The sequence below is a fragment of the Bos indicus genome, chromosome 24 (genome assembly GCF_029378745.1).
Source record: "Bos indicus isolate NIAB-ARS_2022 breed Sahiwal x Tharparkar chromosome 24, NIAB-ARS_B.indTharparkar_mat_pri_1.0, whole genome shotgun sequence".
Classification (NCBI taxonomy): domain Eukaryota; kingdom Metazoa; phylum Chordata; class Mammalia; order Artiodactyla; family Bovidae; genus Bos; species Bos indicus.
The window spans coordinates 55,126,856-55,146,744 of NC_091783.1; the positions used below are offsets into that span (position 1 = coordinate 55,126,856).

At 40.7% G+C, this 19,889-nt stretch overlaps 1 protein-coding gene across 13 annotated transcripts in view; it reads right to left on the minus strand.

The window, feature by feature from the left end:
* TCF4 (transcription factor 4) overlaps nucleotides 1-19,889 on the minus strand; it is a 385,533-nt gene that overhangs the window by 186,435 nt on the left and 179,209 nt on the right. For 11 of the 13 annotated variants that reach the window (XM_019986612.2, XM_019986602.2, XM_019986606.2 and 8 more), the window contains one exon: nucleotides 8,644-8,708. In XM_019986612.2, coding sequence (XP_019842171.1) covers nucleotides 8,644-8,708 — 65 coding nt within the window. Of the gene's footprint in view, nucleotides 1-6,737; nucleotides 7,134-8,643; nucleotides 8,709-19,889 lie in introns of those variants that run through there. The other 2 variants (XM_019986609.2, XM_019986608.2) reach the window with 1 other exon arrangement.

A 19,889-nucleotide genomic window follows, 5' to 3' on the forward strand; every position in this document is an offset into this window, starting at 1 on the left:
TGACTCAACAACGAACAAAGAGAACACACACACACAATTTTTCAAAGGATGGGGTTCTTCAATTCTAAGCAAGTTACCACCATCGGGCACAGCAGCAGACTCATCACCTGTTTCTTTCTTAAATAATTATTTCTACAAAGATGATGGGGTTTTGCTGGTAACTTGCAATGTTCTCACTATTTTAACTTGGGGTTTTAGTTTTAAGAGTTTCAGGAAAATTTCCTAGTGATGAAACCATTTCAAGAAATATCACACACAAAGGAATAAATGGTTCTCCCATTCCATATTGAAAAATTCCTCTAATGCTAAATTGTGAGTCTACTGTTTTTTTTATGGAAAGAAGCTAGAAGGCTACAGTGATTTCTATAGGATGGGCAGGTATATTTCAACACGTTCCTTCGTCCATGGGATTTTCCAGGCAAGAGTACTGGAGTGGGTTGCCATTTCCTTCTTCAGAGGATCTTCCTGACCCAGGGATCGAACCCGGGTCTCCCTCGTTGTAGGCAGACGCTTTACCGTCTGAGCCACCAGGGAAGATGTTTCAATAACAAATTTTACCAATTATTTAAAAACAATTAAGTCAGTTGTTTAGTCATTAATTGATATCCCCTCTCTTACTTATGTATCAAAAGTTAGATGAATTATAGTCCTACTTACTAGAGGTTATTAAAAGCCCCCAAATACTTTCCATGAGAAAAGAGAAGTTCATCTGGTGAAGTTTCATTTAGGATAGAAGGAGTTCATGTTTTTGGTGTCTTATAAACCACCTCGAATCAATTTCAATGGTTTTTATGCACTGGTTGTCCTGAACTGTCTGTACAACTTGTGTATGTTTCTAACATGTATTTGTCATTTTATATATTTCACGAGTTAAATGCCACACAAAAAAAATTACTAGGTCACACTTAGGAGCCTGAAAAAGGTATTGCTCCCAGATTTCACTCTATATAGTTCTCGTATTGGGGGAAGAATAACTTGATCTACGAAGAATCCAAATTTGTGAAGCAGCAAACCATATTCTGCCTGCACCGCACAGAAAGGAAGGCCCAAAGATAATCCATACATTTTTAAGAAAGTGTTCATGCTGTTGCTAAAATGTGAATTGGCATATTCTACCCCAGCCTCGTCACAGGAAATCTTCACTGGTTTTAATGAAATTGCACATGCTAATTTTGAGGGCATTACAGAATAGATTATTTATACAGTCACATGTGGTACATTTTTCATTTTTTTTTTTTAAAGGTTGGGCTGTGAGGATCCCTGCCTTCCTCTCTGCCTTCCCTACCACTATGGCTCCAGTTCACCCTGAGAAGATCCTCCATTCTAGGCAGTATATTAGATCCAGATTCTCTACTCTCTACTGAAAGTGGTTTTCCAATGGGCTCTCATACAGACCTATTACTGAGTCCAAAAACCTCACCATGAGCTCCGGCAGCAGGGAACCCAACTTAGAAAAGCACTAGCTTTAAAACCAGGCATTTCAGGGTCCAAAGCCTGGCTCTCACACTTAGCTGGGGGGACTCTTTGGTCTGCTTGCTTTACCTCTCTGAGCATCATTTTCTTAATTATTAATTATTAAATCAGCCTGGGAACTTATACTGGCAGCTAATATTAGTCCTGTCAGCTCCCTCTAGAATGAGCCCAAACTAACATTTAGAAATTCACTCACTTTGACTTTCATTCATCAGCCAAGTCTGGGTTGTGAATGGATACACGGATTCACTGTCTCAGTGATCCTTGACAGAGCAACTTAACTGGGCATCACAGTAAGCCACTTGACTCAGTGGGTCAGCCACTGATGGTCAATCTTGTGAGATCTTTAAGGACAATTACTACAATGTAGAGGAGCAATCTGAGAATTTTAGAGAAACAATGGTGCTTATGGCAAGATTAATAGCTGGGGGCACACAGATTGTCACTAGGTTCCAAATTATAGCAAAAGTATACTAGAGTTTATGTGTAAGGAAATACAGCCTATAATTATGTCTTCCCTTATGCAATTGAAGCATTTCCGACCATTAGCTTGAATCATAACCTATTTTTCTTATCAAAATATCTTAAGAAATTTGAAGGATGCTTTAATACTGCCAGTCTCCTCCAGGTAAGGAACCATATTTAATACAAGGATTATTAACACTATATTTTCTATGTATGAACACTGAAACTGACAGCACTGAAACGAACAATCAAAGAAATCTCTTTCATTGTCAGCTATCAACATAGAAGGAATGATGGAGTTTTTTTTTTTTTTTAATCACTAGTTCAAAACCCTCTGATTCAGGCAAGTATCCTCAATACGTGCTAAAACTATCAGGTCAAAGATTGTTAGGGAACATGGGCACAGGGATCTATGCCCAGTGCTAAAAAATCAACACAAAGACTGTTTGCTAATTACAGAGGGGGAATGTTTCTTTACAATGGACAGATTTGGGGGTCTCTAATTCTACCAAGTTGGTAATGTTAGTGTCACCAACAGCAACACATCTTGACATTACATGCCTCCAGATAAAACACAGCATAAAGCACATAATCTACGAGATATTCCGGGCCAAAATGTTTAACTTCCATCTGAAACAGCCTTTCAGTCTAATTTTCAATTTGCAAGCAAGACGAGTAACAAACAGCACCACAGAGAAATAGCCCAACAGTTCAAGAAGGGGACACTTTTTCAAGTCCACCAGCCTGCTCTCGTTAAGGTAAATGTCACTTTTTAAAAAATTACAGGAATCGCTCTAGTTTAAAAGAAATTCTAAAGAGACACAAAAACAAAATATCATGCATAAACACAGTGTTGGGGGTGGGCTGGAGGGGGAAAGAGATAATAAAGATATTTTCATGGGGACAATCAAAGAAATATGAATCAGGATTGGGAATTAGATTAGGAAACTCTGGTTAGTATCTTAGAGGTGATAACACTATTTGAGTGTTCTTAATTTTCAGACACACGTGATGAAAAACCTAAGGGTGAAATCTTAGGAGATCTGCCACTTAAAAATGGTGCACTGAAAAATACATGCATATATATGCACGTGCACAAAGCAAACAAAACAGATACTTTTCATTGTTCGATTTTTCTAACTCTTCTGAGAACCTGAAAATTTATACTATGTAGGATTAAAGAAAATTTTGTAAATTTAATGAATGGTGTTTGATTCTTCCTCTTAATATCAAGAAAGCTACCAGTGGGGATTGAAGGTAGAGTATACAAGAGCTTCCCTTTGTTTTTCTCCTTTGTACCTACCACTTCACTGAAAGGCCAATAAATATTTGTTAACCGATGCAATGAAAAAAATAGCTCCATTCTCCCCTCTGGTGCATGCTGGACGGCGGTCGGGAGAAGGGTATGCCCACAGCAATGCCCCCCAGACAAAGGAAACGCAGCCCGAAAACCAGTGCTAGGCACAGAGCGGAGATGCCATCACCCTGCAGACCTGGTGCCTGAGATGTCTGACACTGTGGTGATTTTCAATATTCTACCCCACCACCCACACCGGCACATTCAGAAAGGATGGGCCTGGAGTCTGACCTTTGGTTCCAACAACACCGCCACCGGAAACCGAGAACATCTCCAATTCCCTCCCTGGGGAACCCTCGGACCTGGAAAGACGAGGCCACCCGGCTAGGACTCAGGCCAGGAAAATGAGGGACAAGTGACTCTGCAGGATCTGACCCTCTATGTCTTCCAGAGTCTGCACAGCATGGTCGAAGGAAGGGCTCCCAAAAGAGCCCCATATCTTCTTTGAGAGGATATGATTTTCTGGTTTTCTGAAGCAGGAAAACGCTGCTCACACAGGACTCTTCAGATTTCACCCTCTCAAAATGACCCCAAAAGTGATGCCGGGGAAATAAGCCTCAGGCCATCACAATCCCCACCGTGCCAGATACAGAGATCACACGGGGCCGGATGGGGCCAACGTGGCCCCTGACTTCAGGAGTTTACAGAATCTGGTGGAAACCACCATTCCACAAACATCAATAAGGGCACATTCGAAAAGCACCATGAAGGCAAAGCTGAGCGCCAAGACAGTACACGGATGGAAGAGATTCCTAGGAAGGGCGCAGAGAGCCAGGTACGGATGAGGGCATGCTATAATCAAACATTTAACCATAATGTGAAGTTAAAAACCAAGATGTATTTCTGCTTGCACAAGACCTAAAAGCCATTTTCACAAGAAGAGACAAAGGATCTCATGTCTTTTCTGTGTATATCCTTTCTATTTTTACTGTGATCCTTTCCGTATCAAAAATAAAAAGAACTGAAATGAGAAAATCCATTCTTAAATGTGTAATATATACGTTTAATTTCAGTGAATCTAAAACGACTCTATGAGCACGCTAAATCACATACAGAGAAGACCCATGTCTTCTGTAGCTGCAAAGTTTCTGGAACTCAACAAAACAATCTGAGGTTAGGCCTAATTCTTAAATCCCATCGGCTTTAAGAACGAAACATCAAGTAACTTTATCAGCACAGTGCTATTTGATTACCTGCTGAGAAAGAAAAAGAATGTGGATAAGGTTAGAGCCTTGGACTTCACTAGAGAAAACAAGATAGTGGCTCGCATATTCAGTTGTGGGATTTTGTATGAAGATTTCAAGGCATCTTACTGATGTTCAGAATGCCCCTCATTTTCACTGCCTTTTAAATAAAGTACATATGCAATATAGTCCCATGTCTTGAATAATCAAATTAAAGCAAGAAATCTAAAAGCTTTGTTAGGGTCAGCAGCTATACTTGATTTTGAACACAAATCTTTTAAACACAGTAGATTCCTACAGAACATTCTAGGAAATCATCAAAGTTAGCTGCACATTAGAATCACCTGGGGAGTTGTCAGAAACGCAAAGGCCCAGCTCAGATTTGAGTTTAATTGGTCTCAGATAGGGCCCAGCTTTCCTTATATTACACACACACACACACACACACACACACGTGCATGCACACACACACACACACACACATAACCTTGCCCACAAGATATTAATAATAAAACCATCGCTTTAGACTTGGGCTATCTCCTAGAAAGACAAAACAAATAATCAATGCTCCACTTCCATTTAAGGGGATAACCTCTGCCTTAATAACAAGTATTTGTGTTGACATCACCACCCTCATTAAAAAAAAGATCTCAGGAAGATTAAAAAAAAAAAAAAAAGGTTTGCAATCACCAAACATCTTATTCAAAGCAGCAAGAGAGGCCGAAAGCAAATGACATTTTTTCCTTTCGTCATGCACAGTGATGTCCATTAGGTACTAGCTATAGGCTATCGTATGAAGATCAGACTATCCTGCAAACGACTTTACTCCCTCTCATTTTGTTTCAGTCAGACTTTCCATTATAAATTACATTTTCTTTTTCAGTTCAAAAAAAAAGTAGTATGAGGTTGCAATTTGGCAAAAACATTTTAAGCCTGGGTGTAATTTCCGTACCCCAATTTGATTGAAATTAGTTTTGCCATATTTAGTTAGAACTAAAAAAAGTCCGTTTGGCCGCTTTGATTTCTATGGGTTTATGTTCTGTACAATTTCAAAAGGCTGAGAAGTTACCGACTTCATTTCTGATCATTTTCGGTGAAAATGCATTCATGAATTCATATTATCCCACTACTATTTTTAATGAAAACAATTTAATCGCTAATAAAGAACCTGCCAGCTTTTGTGTCTCGGCTAAAACGCCCACTTTTTACAAGTCCCATTCTATCACTGTCAGTGGTACACCCTCAAGAGACACATAACGGATATATACCTACACATATATATACTATGTATATATTAACCTGATGCATTCTGAAACAACACACATCTCAAAATAATAACGATTTATTTCTCCAAGACAGCAGTTGGCTACCTGTTGCTTACCACTGCTATTTCTCTGCACAAAACAAAAGGCTACCAGAACTGAAGAAGGATGTTCATCTATAGCAGTGCTTATTCCTGTAAGTCCACAGGATGACCAAACAAAAGGCTGCTGGAACTGAAGAAGTATGTTCATCTATAACAGTGCTTATTCCAGTAAGTCCACAGGATGCAGGGTTACAATACGACAAAGCAGTTTGGGGAGCTCCTCGGGGCATATCAGTTAAAGGATTTCCATCCAGCACCTCTCTAAGCAGGAGAAAACAACAAGCTCCCTCTCCACAAGTCACTCACCTTGCCACACAGTGGGGAATCGTTTCAGCTGTGATCTGCTATTTAGACTTGAAGCCCAACACACGGAGAGTCTGCCTTTCTTTGGGGTTTGCATAGCTGGTGTTGGAGAACAGGAATTCAAAAAGCAATTCGGCTCAAGAGAAACTCATTTTCACCGGAAGACACACTAGGGTCTGTTCTATTCTCAAATTTCACCAAAAGCAGAAATTCATAAATATGCCACCCTCTCCCTCTCCAACCCCGATTTCCTCAATTGGGGAATTTCCAAAATTGTGCTCTTTGCTTTCTCCTTAAGTGATCAACACCGTTTATGGCCACTGCTGAGCCCAAGCTGAGCACAGAGAGTCGGTCCTTGCGAGACTCACAACCAGGAAGCACAAATCAGAACGAAAGAAATCTCCACACTCCACGGCTAGATTATGAAGACTTTTTTAAAGAGAAGCGGATGCAGCCGCGCTCCTATATACAACAGAATTCTCCTGGACATGAACGTCTCAGAAGGAGACATTCCCCAGGCCAGACATTCAGCCATCACACGCCAGTCTGTCCACCTGTGATCCACCCTCTGCCCCTTGCCACTTCTCACCTTGCGTTTGCCCAAAAAAACGAACTTCAGTCGCACCCGAGGGCAGTATTGCCCACAAACCGAGGGAGGGTCTGTGTCCCGGCACACACACACTGACAGACTCACGCGGGCTGAGTGACGCTTTCACAAGTTAAGGGGCCTCGCGCTTACTCAGCAGAGGAAATCTTTGTGTCTGGGAGGAATCACGCCAATTCCTATTAGGAAGAAAGGATACAGGGGCGAGGAAGTCTATTCTCTCGTTGACCAGAAAAAGAGGCCGGGCGAAAACAGAGACCTCTGCCATGACCATCTGTGAAAAGGAAGGATGTTGTCAACTTTCTTCTCCCCAAAACTCAAACGACCTCTGCTTTGACCCTCAGAAACCAGATACACAGGAACAGGCTCTTCTGCGGGAATTGAGAGCTTTACACCAGAGACTCGCGCTCCGAGGCTCTCTGCCCGAGCTATCTACCCCGGCACATTTGCACTCACATTCCAAAGATGTTTCCGTCGCGCTGGAATGGCTGTAAATTTCTTTCCTGCAGAATTCTTTCCAAACAAACTGCCGTCAACTGTACTCTGCAGCGTGTGCAGCAGGGAGATCTTAAACCAGCACCGTTCACCTCATCACAGCAAACCTCTCAGATGCCGAGTATGACTGAACGGGTGGCTGGGCCAAAGAAGTAAACTTTAAAAATGCAAATCTCTCCAGAAGGAAAACACACACACACACACACACACACACACAGGACTCCACCAGAATTCCACCTTTCGGAACCTATGACGGATACCTAAAGGCCACCTCCTCAAGCAGGCTCTACTTAATGACTAAAACTGTCTGCTTACATTTTCCAGGATCCATGAAACAGGTTGTTCAAAAAAAAGCAAAATGAAATTTTTTCTTCCCCCATCACTAAAGAAGACGGGAGGGTGAGAGGGTGCAGGAGAACAAGCACTCCCCTCCCAGCACAAAAAGAACTTCATTTCTGTTTGGATGAATAATGTAACGCTAGAAAGCTTTGAATCTGAAAGAGAACCATTAAATTCTATCAAGAGTTTTCCAAAGTGAGAAAGCAATGCCCTTAGAAAAAGAAAGTCTAAATCTTTCAAGGAAAAAAAGAAAAAGATATGAAACATGTGATTAGTACCGATACTGAAATTAAAAAGAAAGCGTCTGTAAAAACTCAATTGTCTTGAAACAAAGCTTACACTTTTGGCTATGGATAGTATTTTTAGAACTGGGCTTTCTCTGGAGAGTTGAAAGTATGCAAATGCACAAAGCCCAGAGACACACACACACACACACGCTATACCTTTGTATGACACTGGCATTTTATTATTTAATTAAAGTACTCTTATTTTTCTAGCTCACGCATGCCTCCCTTGAGACGGCTTTGCTGTTAGCCTGCTGGCCTTGACTTTCAGCCAAAAACAATTCAGAAACAAAAAGGGACAACAAATCATATTTTCACAGACATTTTTATCCCTCAATACAACCCTGTTTTCACACAACATCCTACAGCCCCTATGAAAACTATAATTTAGGGCAGTAGCCACCCAAAACCCAGGATCTGACACATGGCTGCACGAAGCATTTCCAGTGTAAGAAATTCTCAAGTTCTTAATTGCAAATAAACTCTTTTGATAGAACCACTTTCCCCGACATCGCTGGTTTGCAAACAGTGCCACTGGTACCGGCTGATGGATGAAAAAAAATAACAACAAGCCAGTGAATACATTGCTGATACGATGGGGTGTTTATGACTCTGCGCTCGGTGTCATTTCATTACTTTGTGAAAGAGTCAGGCATCGGAAGGTTTTCGGTGCCTCAGTGCCCCAGCCTCAAATGCATCACCTAATTTACAAAACACACTGATTCACCAGGCTCATCCTCTCAACCCTTCCCCGAAGAGAGACTCTCACTTACCTGGTGGCAACCCTGTAAATTCGATTCTCTCCCATAAGATGAGTAGGAGCCCCTTTCTGTTTTACCTGCCAAGAGAAACAACAACAAAAAAGTGTAAATTGCGTTTTTCCTTAAAAAAAAAAAAAATCTCCTTCAGGTAACAGACATCCACTTCTCTTCCCCGATGTTTACATACGAAAAGTAGGCACTACTGGCAATGTATGCAAGCAAGGCAGGGAATAACACTTCCCCACGCTGGCTATGCTAAACTGGAAAAAAATATCCTTCATTCCTATTCTTAGCCAAACTGCTCCACACTTCCAAAAACTGTCATTCCAATGGCCTCCACTTTCTCTAACAAACAAATTGTCATTCCTTATTTTCACTTTCTTTCTCGCTCACAAAATTTAAACAATTTCATTTTTATTTACACAGCAGGCACATTATCTATGTAATGACCCTAGCCTAGTCATTCCCATTGATTACATTGACACTTAATGGTGAGGCCAAAGCTAATCAATCAGGACTCTCCAGATGGTGAATAAAGCAAAGAAACTATTCAAAATTCTGGGTCTCTCTTCCTCTCTCTCTCTTATTTAAACTCCCTTTCCCAGGAGTAAAGACCGTCATGATCAAGATGATGATGGAATTTACATTTGGGAAAGAGGACTGTTGAAAAATTGCCCACTCCAAGGCCAACTTCAGGTTCTACCAGTAGACCCAGCAGAATACGGGGTAATGGAACATCAGTGTCTTGTTCTGATTCTAACACTCCAATTTTTTATCTGTTGACTCCTCTACAGAGATGTACAGAGCCATATCTAAGGGTAAAAATCAAGGCAGCTCATTTGTTTCTTTTAAAAAGTATGTTGAGCCTTAATCGTCAGGAAAACAATGAAAACACCTTTCAAGAGATCCAACCAGTAGAACATACCTAGCGACAAATAAAGAATTGTTACAGAGAACAGTCCACACTAGGACATTCAAAAGGGCTTGTCCCGCCCACAACACAAACCCCACCCCGTCCAGGACAGAAGGATACGCTCTTCCCTTGAGACTAGAGCTTAAGGTACACTGTCCTCTTTACCCAGGACTATACTATTCTTTCTTCCAATGAGAAAATTCAAAACTAGTATTTTGAGAGGCTAGATGGATCCTTCGGAGTTTACAACACCCATGATTTTCCCCCTTGACTCAAGTTAACATAAACGTTACAAGCAGCAGTGTTCAACTGTAATCTTTGAGTTCAACGACAATGCTATGAGGGCATGTCTTTTTGACACCACACAAGGAATGTGCCTTTGATAAATCTTAAAACTAGTCAAAAGCTCACCCGGTATGTGAGTCACTATAGACATAAAACAGAAGATGATTTGTGAAGGAAGCCAAACCTGAGTCTTAACATCAACCCTCTTCCCCATCATTATTAACTTTTCCACTGACTCCAATCGATCTCAAACTTGGGGACACACTCCCACCACCCAACTTCTGGCAAAGTATTCAGTGCAAAGCAGAAAATCAATGACCATATCAATTTCCGTCCAATGAAACAGGATACCAACTCACAGATTCAGTCCTGGGAGGTCTAAGAGAATAACTTTCATTGTATGAGGATTTTACACTGAAGAAGAGATTCATCTGCCTGTTTTAGAAGTATAAATGGTCATAAAGACCTATTTATTCTTCTGTGTCAGATGGAAGCTACTTATAGTCTTTAACTTCTCTTTATACATATTACTAACAGAAAAAAACCAACTCGATCTTTATGAGTTATCAAATGAAGTCTGTCCTTCCTTAAGCTCTCACATCTACAAAGCTTTAATACAACCAGGACATGATTCACTTTGACATAATATCCACTTGTTTAGCAACTAGAAAGACAAGTGGAGAGGCAGGTAGACATGCAGACAAGCAGAGAGACAGAAAGAGACATAGATAAGGTAGAATTTACTCTGACTTCCGAGGAAACTGAGTATCTAGTGTCCTGTTCTGGTGACTTCCAGAAATTGGAAGGAAGAAAGGCGATCTATTTCTTTCTCTAGAAGGAGTTACCGAAGCTATCTCCTACAGAATTTCACCTCCTGGCATTATTTCCCAACTTGACTCCTGCATATAGACCTGGAGAAATGAATTTGCCTACCAGAACTTGTCTCAATTCACACACACACACACACACACATATATATATACACATACACACACACACACACACACACACACACATAAAGTTAGGTCCATTCCTTTCATTCTTTTAAAGGAAGAGAGGGGGTCCATGCAAATAGTAAGGATGTGAGAGAGAAAGAGAATGTGAATAAATAAACAGGGGAGAGAAGAGAGAGGAAAAGAGGAAAATGAAGGGAGGAGAGCGGACTAGAAAGCACAGGGGTGGGCAGAGAGCAGAGGAGGGGGAAGAGCCGAGCAGGGACGCAGGCAGCGCAGAGTCCCCAAAGTGCTCTTGGCTACACGGACCCAGCATTCTTTACTATCATATCAGATACAGACTGCTTAATCTTAATTTTGCTTGTTAAAAAATATTTATCCAGATACAAAAATAAACCCACTGCAAATTACAAGTTGTCAGGGTTAAAAATCTACTCCTGTTTGTGTGGGGGAGGACAAGAGACCAGCATAGACATGAATCATTCTCAGTAATTTGAGTGTTTCCATGACATCAGTGGGCACCCGTCCAGGACTCTGTCGAAGTCTGTGAGGTACCGAAGAGGCAGCGCAGCCAGCAGGAGGCTGGGAGGTGCACTTTTTTTTCCCCTTTTTTTTTTTTTTTTTTTTTAGGATTATATTCCTTGTAAAGATTTCATCTGTGGCATCCACTTTTACCATCAAATAGATCGCTCCAGAGATCCTGAGCGAACGCATGTCATTCTGATAGTGTAAACCTTTAACTTTATTGCATATTTTTGTTTCCAAAATCAACTATAAATCTGTCCTTAGAGCTCAAATCCCTGTTTGGGAGCAAAACAATCAGGACATGGACTGTGGGTAAACCCAAGCACCTTCTCAATTCTATCTTATCTACTCCACTAATTTCCTAATGACAAAAAGCAGCCATTTTACAATGGCACCTCACTTCCAGGGAGAAAAAAATATATACATATTTTGTATAAACTGTCCACTAAAAATCAGCTATGATCTTGATGTCAGTCTTCTGCTTAAAATGCTCAGGAACATTTGTTTCAGATAATAAAATTCTCAAGAGCACTGATAACATGTTTGAGTAGGATCCTTAAGTAACTATCTGTGCTCGTGAACACAAAAGCTCCTAAATATGTGTGTTTACTCTATGCCAGGCATGGATTTTTGTCACTTATACCCACTGGCTGGCGCGGACGGCTTCTTTCCTCCATTCTTCGCCACCGACCTCCCCCCTCATCCCCACGATCACAACGGAGCTTTGAAAGAGCTCAAGATTCTATTTTTCCAATATTTAAAAGAGATAGCAGTGATGAACAAACCCGGCGCGTTCACTGCGGAATTTTCGAGACAACCCTCCAGTACTAGAATGCGACAGCCGCTGCGGATATTTTTTGGCACCAAGACAATGGTGGCAGTGCCAAGCCCCATGGCTAAAAGTACTCAAAAGAGGCATAAGGGTAGCATTAATCGCTCAAGTCTTTTACTGCATGGAGTACTGTTGTCCATATTTTAAAAACTAAAAGTACCCGTTAGTAATATTTGTCGTCTGCCCACCAAGGGGGGGGGGGGACTCTGAAATATACACCAGAAACAAATCTTGTCAAGCATTTGATTCATTTTTATACCTAAAAGGACCAAATGTTAAATTTTGCTGCTGGTGACGATTTGCCGTGCATGAAACGAATAATATGACCTAATAGGCTACACTGAACGCTGAATGAAAGCTACAAGAGAGGATTTCATAAACGAAGTCGACATATTGGCTAAACAACTTTCTTTCTGCAAAAACGATGTATACAAGGAACATGTAATGCTATGTCACAATTTTTTAAATTAAGCAAGAAAAACGCTGTAAATGAGCAGACACAACATCCGTCAATCAATCCTTCTAAAGACAAAGGAGCTCAACTGGCAGCCCCTTCTCTAGAACAAGTCGGCATCTACAGTGAGCAAACAATCCGGAAAGTCAACACGTGTTTTGTCCAAATTGAACCCATCAGCTGTTAAAAACCTATATTTAAATTTGATTATTAAAAATGACACCAATGGGCAATCAATAAAGGAGTCACTTGCTTTTTCTGTTGCCCTTGAAAAACTCAAAGATAAGCAGAAAATATAAGCTGTTTCCATTTATTTTTAAAGACCAATCCTTTTGCTGATTTATTCAACTGTTCTTTATCTTGCTGCCTCATGAAGGATAGAGAAAAAAAATTTAATGTGGGGGGGGGTATGATGAACAAATAGCTATATAATTCAAAATCTAATACTTTTATATTCTTACATAATTTTCCATTTGACTCATAATTTTCCTTACAATCTATTCGTGGTATCCCATTGTAAGCAAATGCCATAGGAAATGACTGAGAATGAAAGTGTTACATGAAGGAAAAAACTGGTATCATAAATTCAATAATTCACAAGGACACATCTAAGAAGTACCCCCTTTGGCAGATTACTACACCTAAACATTAGTTCTAATCCACTTGGAGGGAGTGAGAGACAGGCAAGAACAACTTATCCATGATATGATTTCTGGAGATAAGCCGTGACTCAGATGAGCCCACGGGTGGTTGACCCGTAGGATAACAATAGGTTGTGTTTGGGTTTCTAGCTTTTCATTCTTATAAGGCCACTTTTAATATTACATATAAATGGTAAGTATTTCACCAACAACCGAACAAGATGCACTATATGCTGGAACACATCATCCTATGAAAAGCCTTGATTTAAAAAAACAAAAACAAAAAAAAAGTGACCTGATGTTGTAGGACAATACCCAGCAAGGTTATTCCATTGCTAATCCTCATTCTGGGAACTGAAGAGCCAGCCCTTTGTTCTCCGTCACCAGACTAAGGAGCTCATCACAACCCTGTTTGAGTTGGATTAAATCTCTGTCCCTGCCCTCAGCCCATCCTTGGTTACCTTATCATCTGGGGGTGGGAGGCATACTGAAAAGAGTATTTCATTAAACAATAACCGGAAGAGTGGTTCCAAAAATATACATGAGGTTATTTATAATTTACAGTTCTTTCATCTTTCCCACGCCTACCTTTTTCTCTCTTGTCCACACGATACCCGAGTTCTTGTCACGTATCCCCACTACGCAAAGAGGTTATGTAGACATTCATTCAATCTACACAAGAACCAACCCTGTGAGGCACGTAATATAAACACCACTTTACAGATGAGAAAATTGAGAAACGGAAAACTGCCCAAGCTCACAAAGGCAGCAACTCTTAGACCCAGGATTCAAACCCTGGCAGTTGGATTCCCAAGGCTGGACTATTCGTACTATTCTGTGCTGCTGGAATTTAAACTCGGGGAGAAAAAAAAAAAACTACAAATACATGAGAAGCCCAATTCTGAAGACTTAAATCCCAGAGCTCAAAACACTCATGAATTTGATATGAAATTAATGAAAGTGTCTTAGAGGTGGTGATAATTTACATTTACATGGTGTTTTATTCCTAAAAGGTCTCTAGGTACTTAATAGCTGTGCAAATAATGTGCACCAGAACCTGTGACTTCATGAAAAAATCTGTAACCATCTCCACAACAACTGGAAGCAACTGACAAAAACGGCCGCAAACGGCATCTCTACACACGTCACTTGTGAAGAACATGAGTTCAAACCAATGAAGACGAGAAGAGTCAAAGTCAAAATACAGTCATAGTATAGGACAAGGCAAGATACGCACTAGTGTCTTCTGTGGAATAACAGCCCCACAACAGGCTCCGAAAAACAAAAAGGAGGCAAATTTAAAAGCCCAGGAAATGTTAGAAGCTACCTATATATCCCTCTTGACCCCCAGAAATTTACACTGTATCTTAGCAGGGGAAATCCTCTGAAAAAATCCTGCAATGAAGACCTTTAATTTCAGTTAATATCTTTTTTAACTTCACTTACTTTTTAATTTTAATCATACATTTTATTTAATCCAACACATCCATACTGTTACCATTTTGACATGCAATCTTTCCTAAATCCATTTGAATACACATACCTGCTCTTGTCTTTTTGCCTACTGACACAAATCCTGAGGAATCTGAGAAACCACTCTTTTTAAAAACTTAACATTTAAAAGAATGCCCTGGGTTACAAGGTTAAAATTTGAATTTTATTTTAATTGACCTAAAAATACTTGTGTCTTGTTGTGATGCTTCCATGAATATACACCTTCGTGGTTCTCACTAGCCAGTCAATCTTAATTTTCCCTGATCCGAGCTTGGAGGTGACAGTCTGGGTTTACAAGAAACCAGAAACTGACATTATTTTCCTTATTTCTAAAATACAGAGAAGACCACTGGTTCTTTCCTGTAGAAAGAACTCCTACTATACCAGGAGGCCTTTTTTTTTAATCCAAATATAATAAATTTCATGCTAAAAGAGTTACAACTCAATTTCAGCTGATAAAATAGTCATTCCATAGTCTAGAAAATTCTCTTCCTCCACTTCATCCTAAACTGAGAACAGAAAGAAAATTCAGAGGAAAAGTGACGAGGCACACAGTTTGCAGCAAAGGATGATGAGAAACGGGGACCAAATCACTTTCCTAGGAAAGACTAACTGCAGTCCTTCCTTTCATCAAAACAGAACACTCGGTAGTAACTAGAGCTCTGACCTTGGAAAATGATGAGTTTTTAGCTGCCTTCTGTCGTTGCTTCACCTCATCTCATCTAGACAGCGCCTTCAAAACAGTGGGTGTACCAAAATTCCAGATATACTTAAGAGCATCTTGAGGCCTCACCAAAACTCTTCATTTGGGGGGTTCTAAACATGGTTCAGTATCTACACTCAATTTTGCTTAAAGCCCTCACATTTGTAAAGCATTATATAGGACATAAGGTAAAGACAACAAGACCCTAGGAGTTCCTTAGATGGCCATTTTAACCCCATGTTCACAGTGCGTGCGTGCGCTCAGTCAAGTTCAACTATTTGCGACCCCATGGACTACAATCCCCTGGGCTCCTCTGTCCATGGGATTTCCCAGGCAAAAATACGGGAGTGGGTTGCTGTTTCATCCTCCAGGAGATCTTCCTGAGCCAGGGATCAAACCCTCATCTCCTCTGTCTCCTGCACTGGCAGGTAGATTCTTTACCACTGACTCAACTGGGAAGCCCTCTGTTTATAGCAGAAGTCACTAAAATTCAGAAAAGGTGGGGAATTTCCTGGTAATCCAGTGGTTAGAACTCTGTGCTTTCACTGCCAAAGGCGCTGGTTCATTCTCGGGTCGGGGAACTAAGATCCCACAAGTCCCGTGGCCAAAAAGGAAAAAAAAAAAACAAAAAAAGGCAACCAACTTCTAACAAATAAAAGAGGTTGTACAGATATTAAGAGACAAAGCTAGAACCTAAATAACCAGTTCCTGTACCGAAATCTGTTTTTACAATATGCCACCTTTATTACCCATAGCTGCTGTGGTAACAGAGATGATTCCACTCGGCTTTTTCTCACTATGTAGCACAGCTCTCTCCGCAATTCGTAGTAGGTTGAAGAAGCATTCTCCAGTCCTTTGATGAATGAAAATGTTAGAACGGGTCACATTTTGAGTGACCATCCTCTGGGACACCAAAAAGCCCCTTTTCGATGCAAAATGAAAAGTACTGTCTTAGATTATTTGGCCCACCCCGGACAACAGCTGGGATCATCCCCTCCCTCACGCTTAGGAGAAGTGCACACATTATCAACTGAAAGCACGTGAGTTTTATCCTTTCTTTTCCCAATGCCAGAAAATCTTTTATTGAAAATAACACTAATTCCACAGTGTGCAATTAATCAACATAATCATGGGGATAACTTAGCTGTTTGGGGAGGTGTGTCGAATAACTCTTTAAGGCCACTAAAGTGCCACTTGAGTCACCGGAGTAATGATTTTCTGAATCAGCAATTTGTACAAGGGTCCCCTAGGGGCCTGAAGGACTAACAGTAACCCTGGAATCACTCAACTTACTTCTAACGAGTAACTTACCACTGGCTTGATGTGAATAAGATCTCAATTGTTCTGCCTGCCCTATTTCTTATTTTTATTGCAGTTAAGTGTCTATGGTGTCTGGGCATAACCAAGTCAATGAAGGGCTCTGTGGGGCTTCCGATGAAACATCATATACATCTGAAGTTTTGCTTTTTATTTGACAACATGTAATCATTTTGCATAGAAAAATGAAAGCCAAGGTCAAGCTCGCAATACACATTGAAGGCATCAGAAACAAAATGTTTCTGCTGTCATCTAAGAAGGAAAGGAAGATGCAGGATCGGGTTGCAGGAAATCAAGCCCCTCAAATCAGTTCTATGGCTCAGACACCCTGCCAGCCATAAGAACTGTCAGAGGTCTTTTCTTAAAACAGATACCTGGGTTCTCCACCCCAGGGGACTTGCAATCAGTGGAACAGAGTACAGAATATCTACTTAAAAAAAAACAAACAATAAAATTTCACTGGTTAGTCTAACAGGTTGGGGTAAGAATAACCAATTTAGGTGAACTGATTCGATCTTTAAGATTACATCAGATGAAACTCCAATAAACCTGGGAGATAACATCTAATCTAACCTGTTTAACTGGATTTTGAAACAAAAGTTGATCAACAAGAGTTGATCGCCAAGACTCTTTCAGTTACATTCTGCAAGCTGGAGAAACTTTTTTTCTGACAGCGTATTAGGCCTCTATGTTTGTTCATCTCCACTCATGAAGACCAGTTGTTTTAAAGAAATGCATCTCACATTACCACATAGACAGCTCTCACACACAACAGGATTCCAAGACACAAGTGTCCTGGAGGTAAAAGGACATCCCTCTTCAGTCAGCCCCAGTGGCCACGGCTCTGCAAGTACCTTGTCCCCCTTCCTGCCCTAAGGAAGAAGTCACCTTTAGACTCCAAGGATCAACTCAGGGAACCCGACTTGGCTTCTTAACCTAAAAGGACGCTCCCACCCACGAATTCGGCATGTTCGTGCTCTACGGAAGCATGGAGTCCTTGCTGGGGGAGAGAATCTGGTCTTCTGATTCCTCTGGAGGGGACTGATGACATTTCTGACCAAACGCAGCAGAGACAACACCCTATAAGTAAGACTTTGTTGCCCCGCTCAATTATTTGGAATTTATCAGCAAATTTTAAGAAAATCAGTAGTTACGTTCTACCTTGCAATCTGCTTTTAGCGATACATTATGTACCGCCCAGTAAACTGATGTTCTAAAAGAGTCTCACGAGTGTGTGTGTGTGTGTGTTAGTCGCTCAGTCATGCCCAACTCTTTGTGATCCCAAAGACTATAGCCTGCCAGGCTTCTCTGTCCATGGGATTTTTTCAGGCAAGAATACTGGAGTTGGTTGCCATTTCCTTCTCCAGGGCATATTCCTGACCCAGGGATTGAACCTGGGTCTCCCGCATTGCAGGAAGACTCTTTACTGTCTGAGTCATCAGGGAAGTCTCACTAACATCAACTGTTCAAAATAATAATGACCAAACTCTGAATTAGGCACGCCAGCACAGAAAACAGAAGAAAGATGTAGTATTATGTTCATTATAAAGTGTGTATCTAGGGAAATCACATATTTTAGCGCCATCTCATGTAGGGGATGGCCTCACTTTTCAAGCTGAGCTCACAACTAACTATTAGAATATAACCACTGTCATCTCTTAAAAGAAGCAACACACATTTGATATGAAACTCAAGAATGCACAAAAATACAGGAGGTGGGGGGTTCATGAAAATTTTAAATACAGCTTTACATATGTACAATAAAATAAGTATTATACTTACATGTATATATGTAAGTATAATACTCATATATGGATATAAGTAGCATTTTTAACCCCAAATAGAAGAGAATCTGAGTGTCATTCATAGATGCATCTATATTAGACAACATTTCTCTAGTCTTAGACTTACAGAGTTCATATTCCCTAAATATACACTACTGAGAAATTGTGGTGAAATAGCCCATAATTCAAAATACAATTCAGGGCATTCACGGAGCAGATAAAGAGGAGAAAGACTGCTAACCATTGAGCCTGCCCTTCAAGATCAACTTTAAAAGAATGGCCCCATTACAAACAAGCTGGGAGGGAAACAGGACCAAACTCCTCGAGTCCAACTCCCTTGTTAAAGGAAGGTGATGGTTCACAAACAAAATTACACAAACCACTGAGCCCCACACTATAGCGTTTAAGGAAAACCTCCCAATTACTGAATATATGAGCATGACTAAATCAAGAGAGGAAGGCGGGGGCCACAGGAAGGAAGGGGAGAGGCAGAGGAAGGGAGGATGAGGGAGAAGGAGGAACGGAGGAAGGAGAGAGAAGGGGCGTAGTCACAACAGTGACCGCATCCTAGCAAAACATGCAAGAAAATAAAATCCACCATGGGGAACAGATGTTTACAGACAGCAATTTTCAATTCTGAAGCTTGCAAAAATGGTCCTCTGAACCTGAAAGAGGCCCAAAAAACATAAGATTCAGGAATAAATATTGTTGGGTGCCTGTGTATAACCAGCACATGTTGGCTGATGGTACGTTAATGATGGACACTGTCCTCAGGAACTTGACTCAAATTGTGTAACGGCCTATATGGGAACAGAATCTACAAGGGGGGACATAGGCATCTGTACAACTGATTCACCTTGCTGCACAGCTGAAACTAACACAACAGTATACATCAACTATACTTCAATAAAAATTATTTTTAAAGAGTAAATGTTTATTTACAAAATAGAGTAGATGGGTGAGAAGCCAGGGAGGAACCCCAGTAACGTCTGTCGTCAGGGGTACAGTGGGAATACTGAGAAGCACAGAGACCACCGAACGCAACCTCAGCGTGGGGGCAGGCAACAGGATACGCCGTTAGAACTAATTTAGCGGGAAACGGATATCTGTGGGAATGCCGTCTGCAGCTATTTGACAATGTTAAGTAAATCAAAATAAATAATACCTTACACCTTTATGATTTACCCATAATAAATTTTAAGGTAACGGATGCCTAAAATTGGAAAGCTGGAAAACTGGAAATAACTTAGAAGACATTTCCCCACTTCTCTAGCTCTAGTTCTCCGATCATTCCATATGCTGGGGAGCTGGTTGGGGAGTTTTGATGGAATTTGTTTATTATGAATTAGAGAAATCT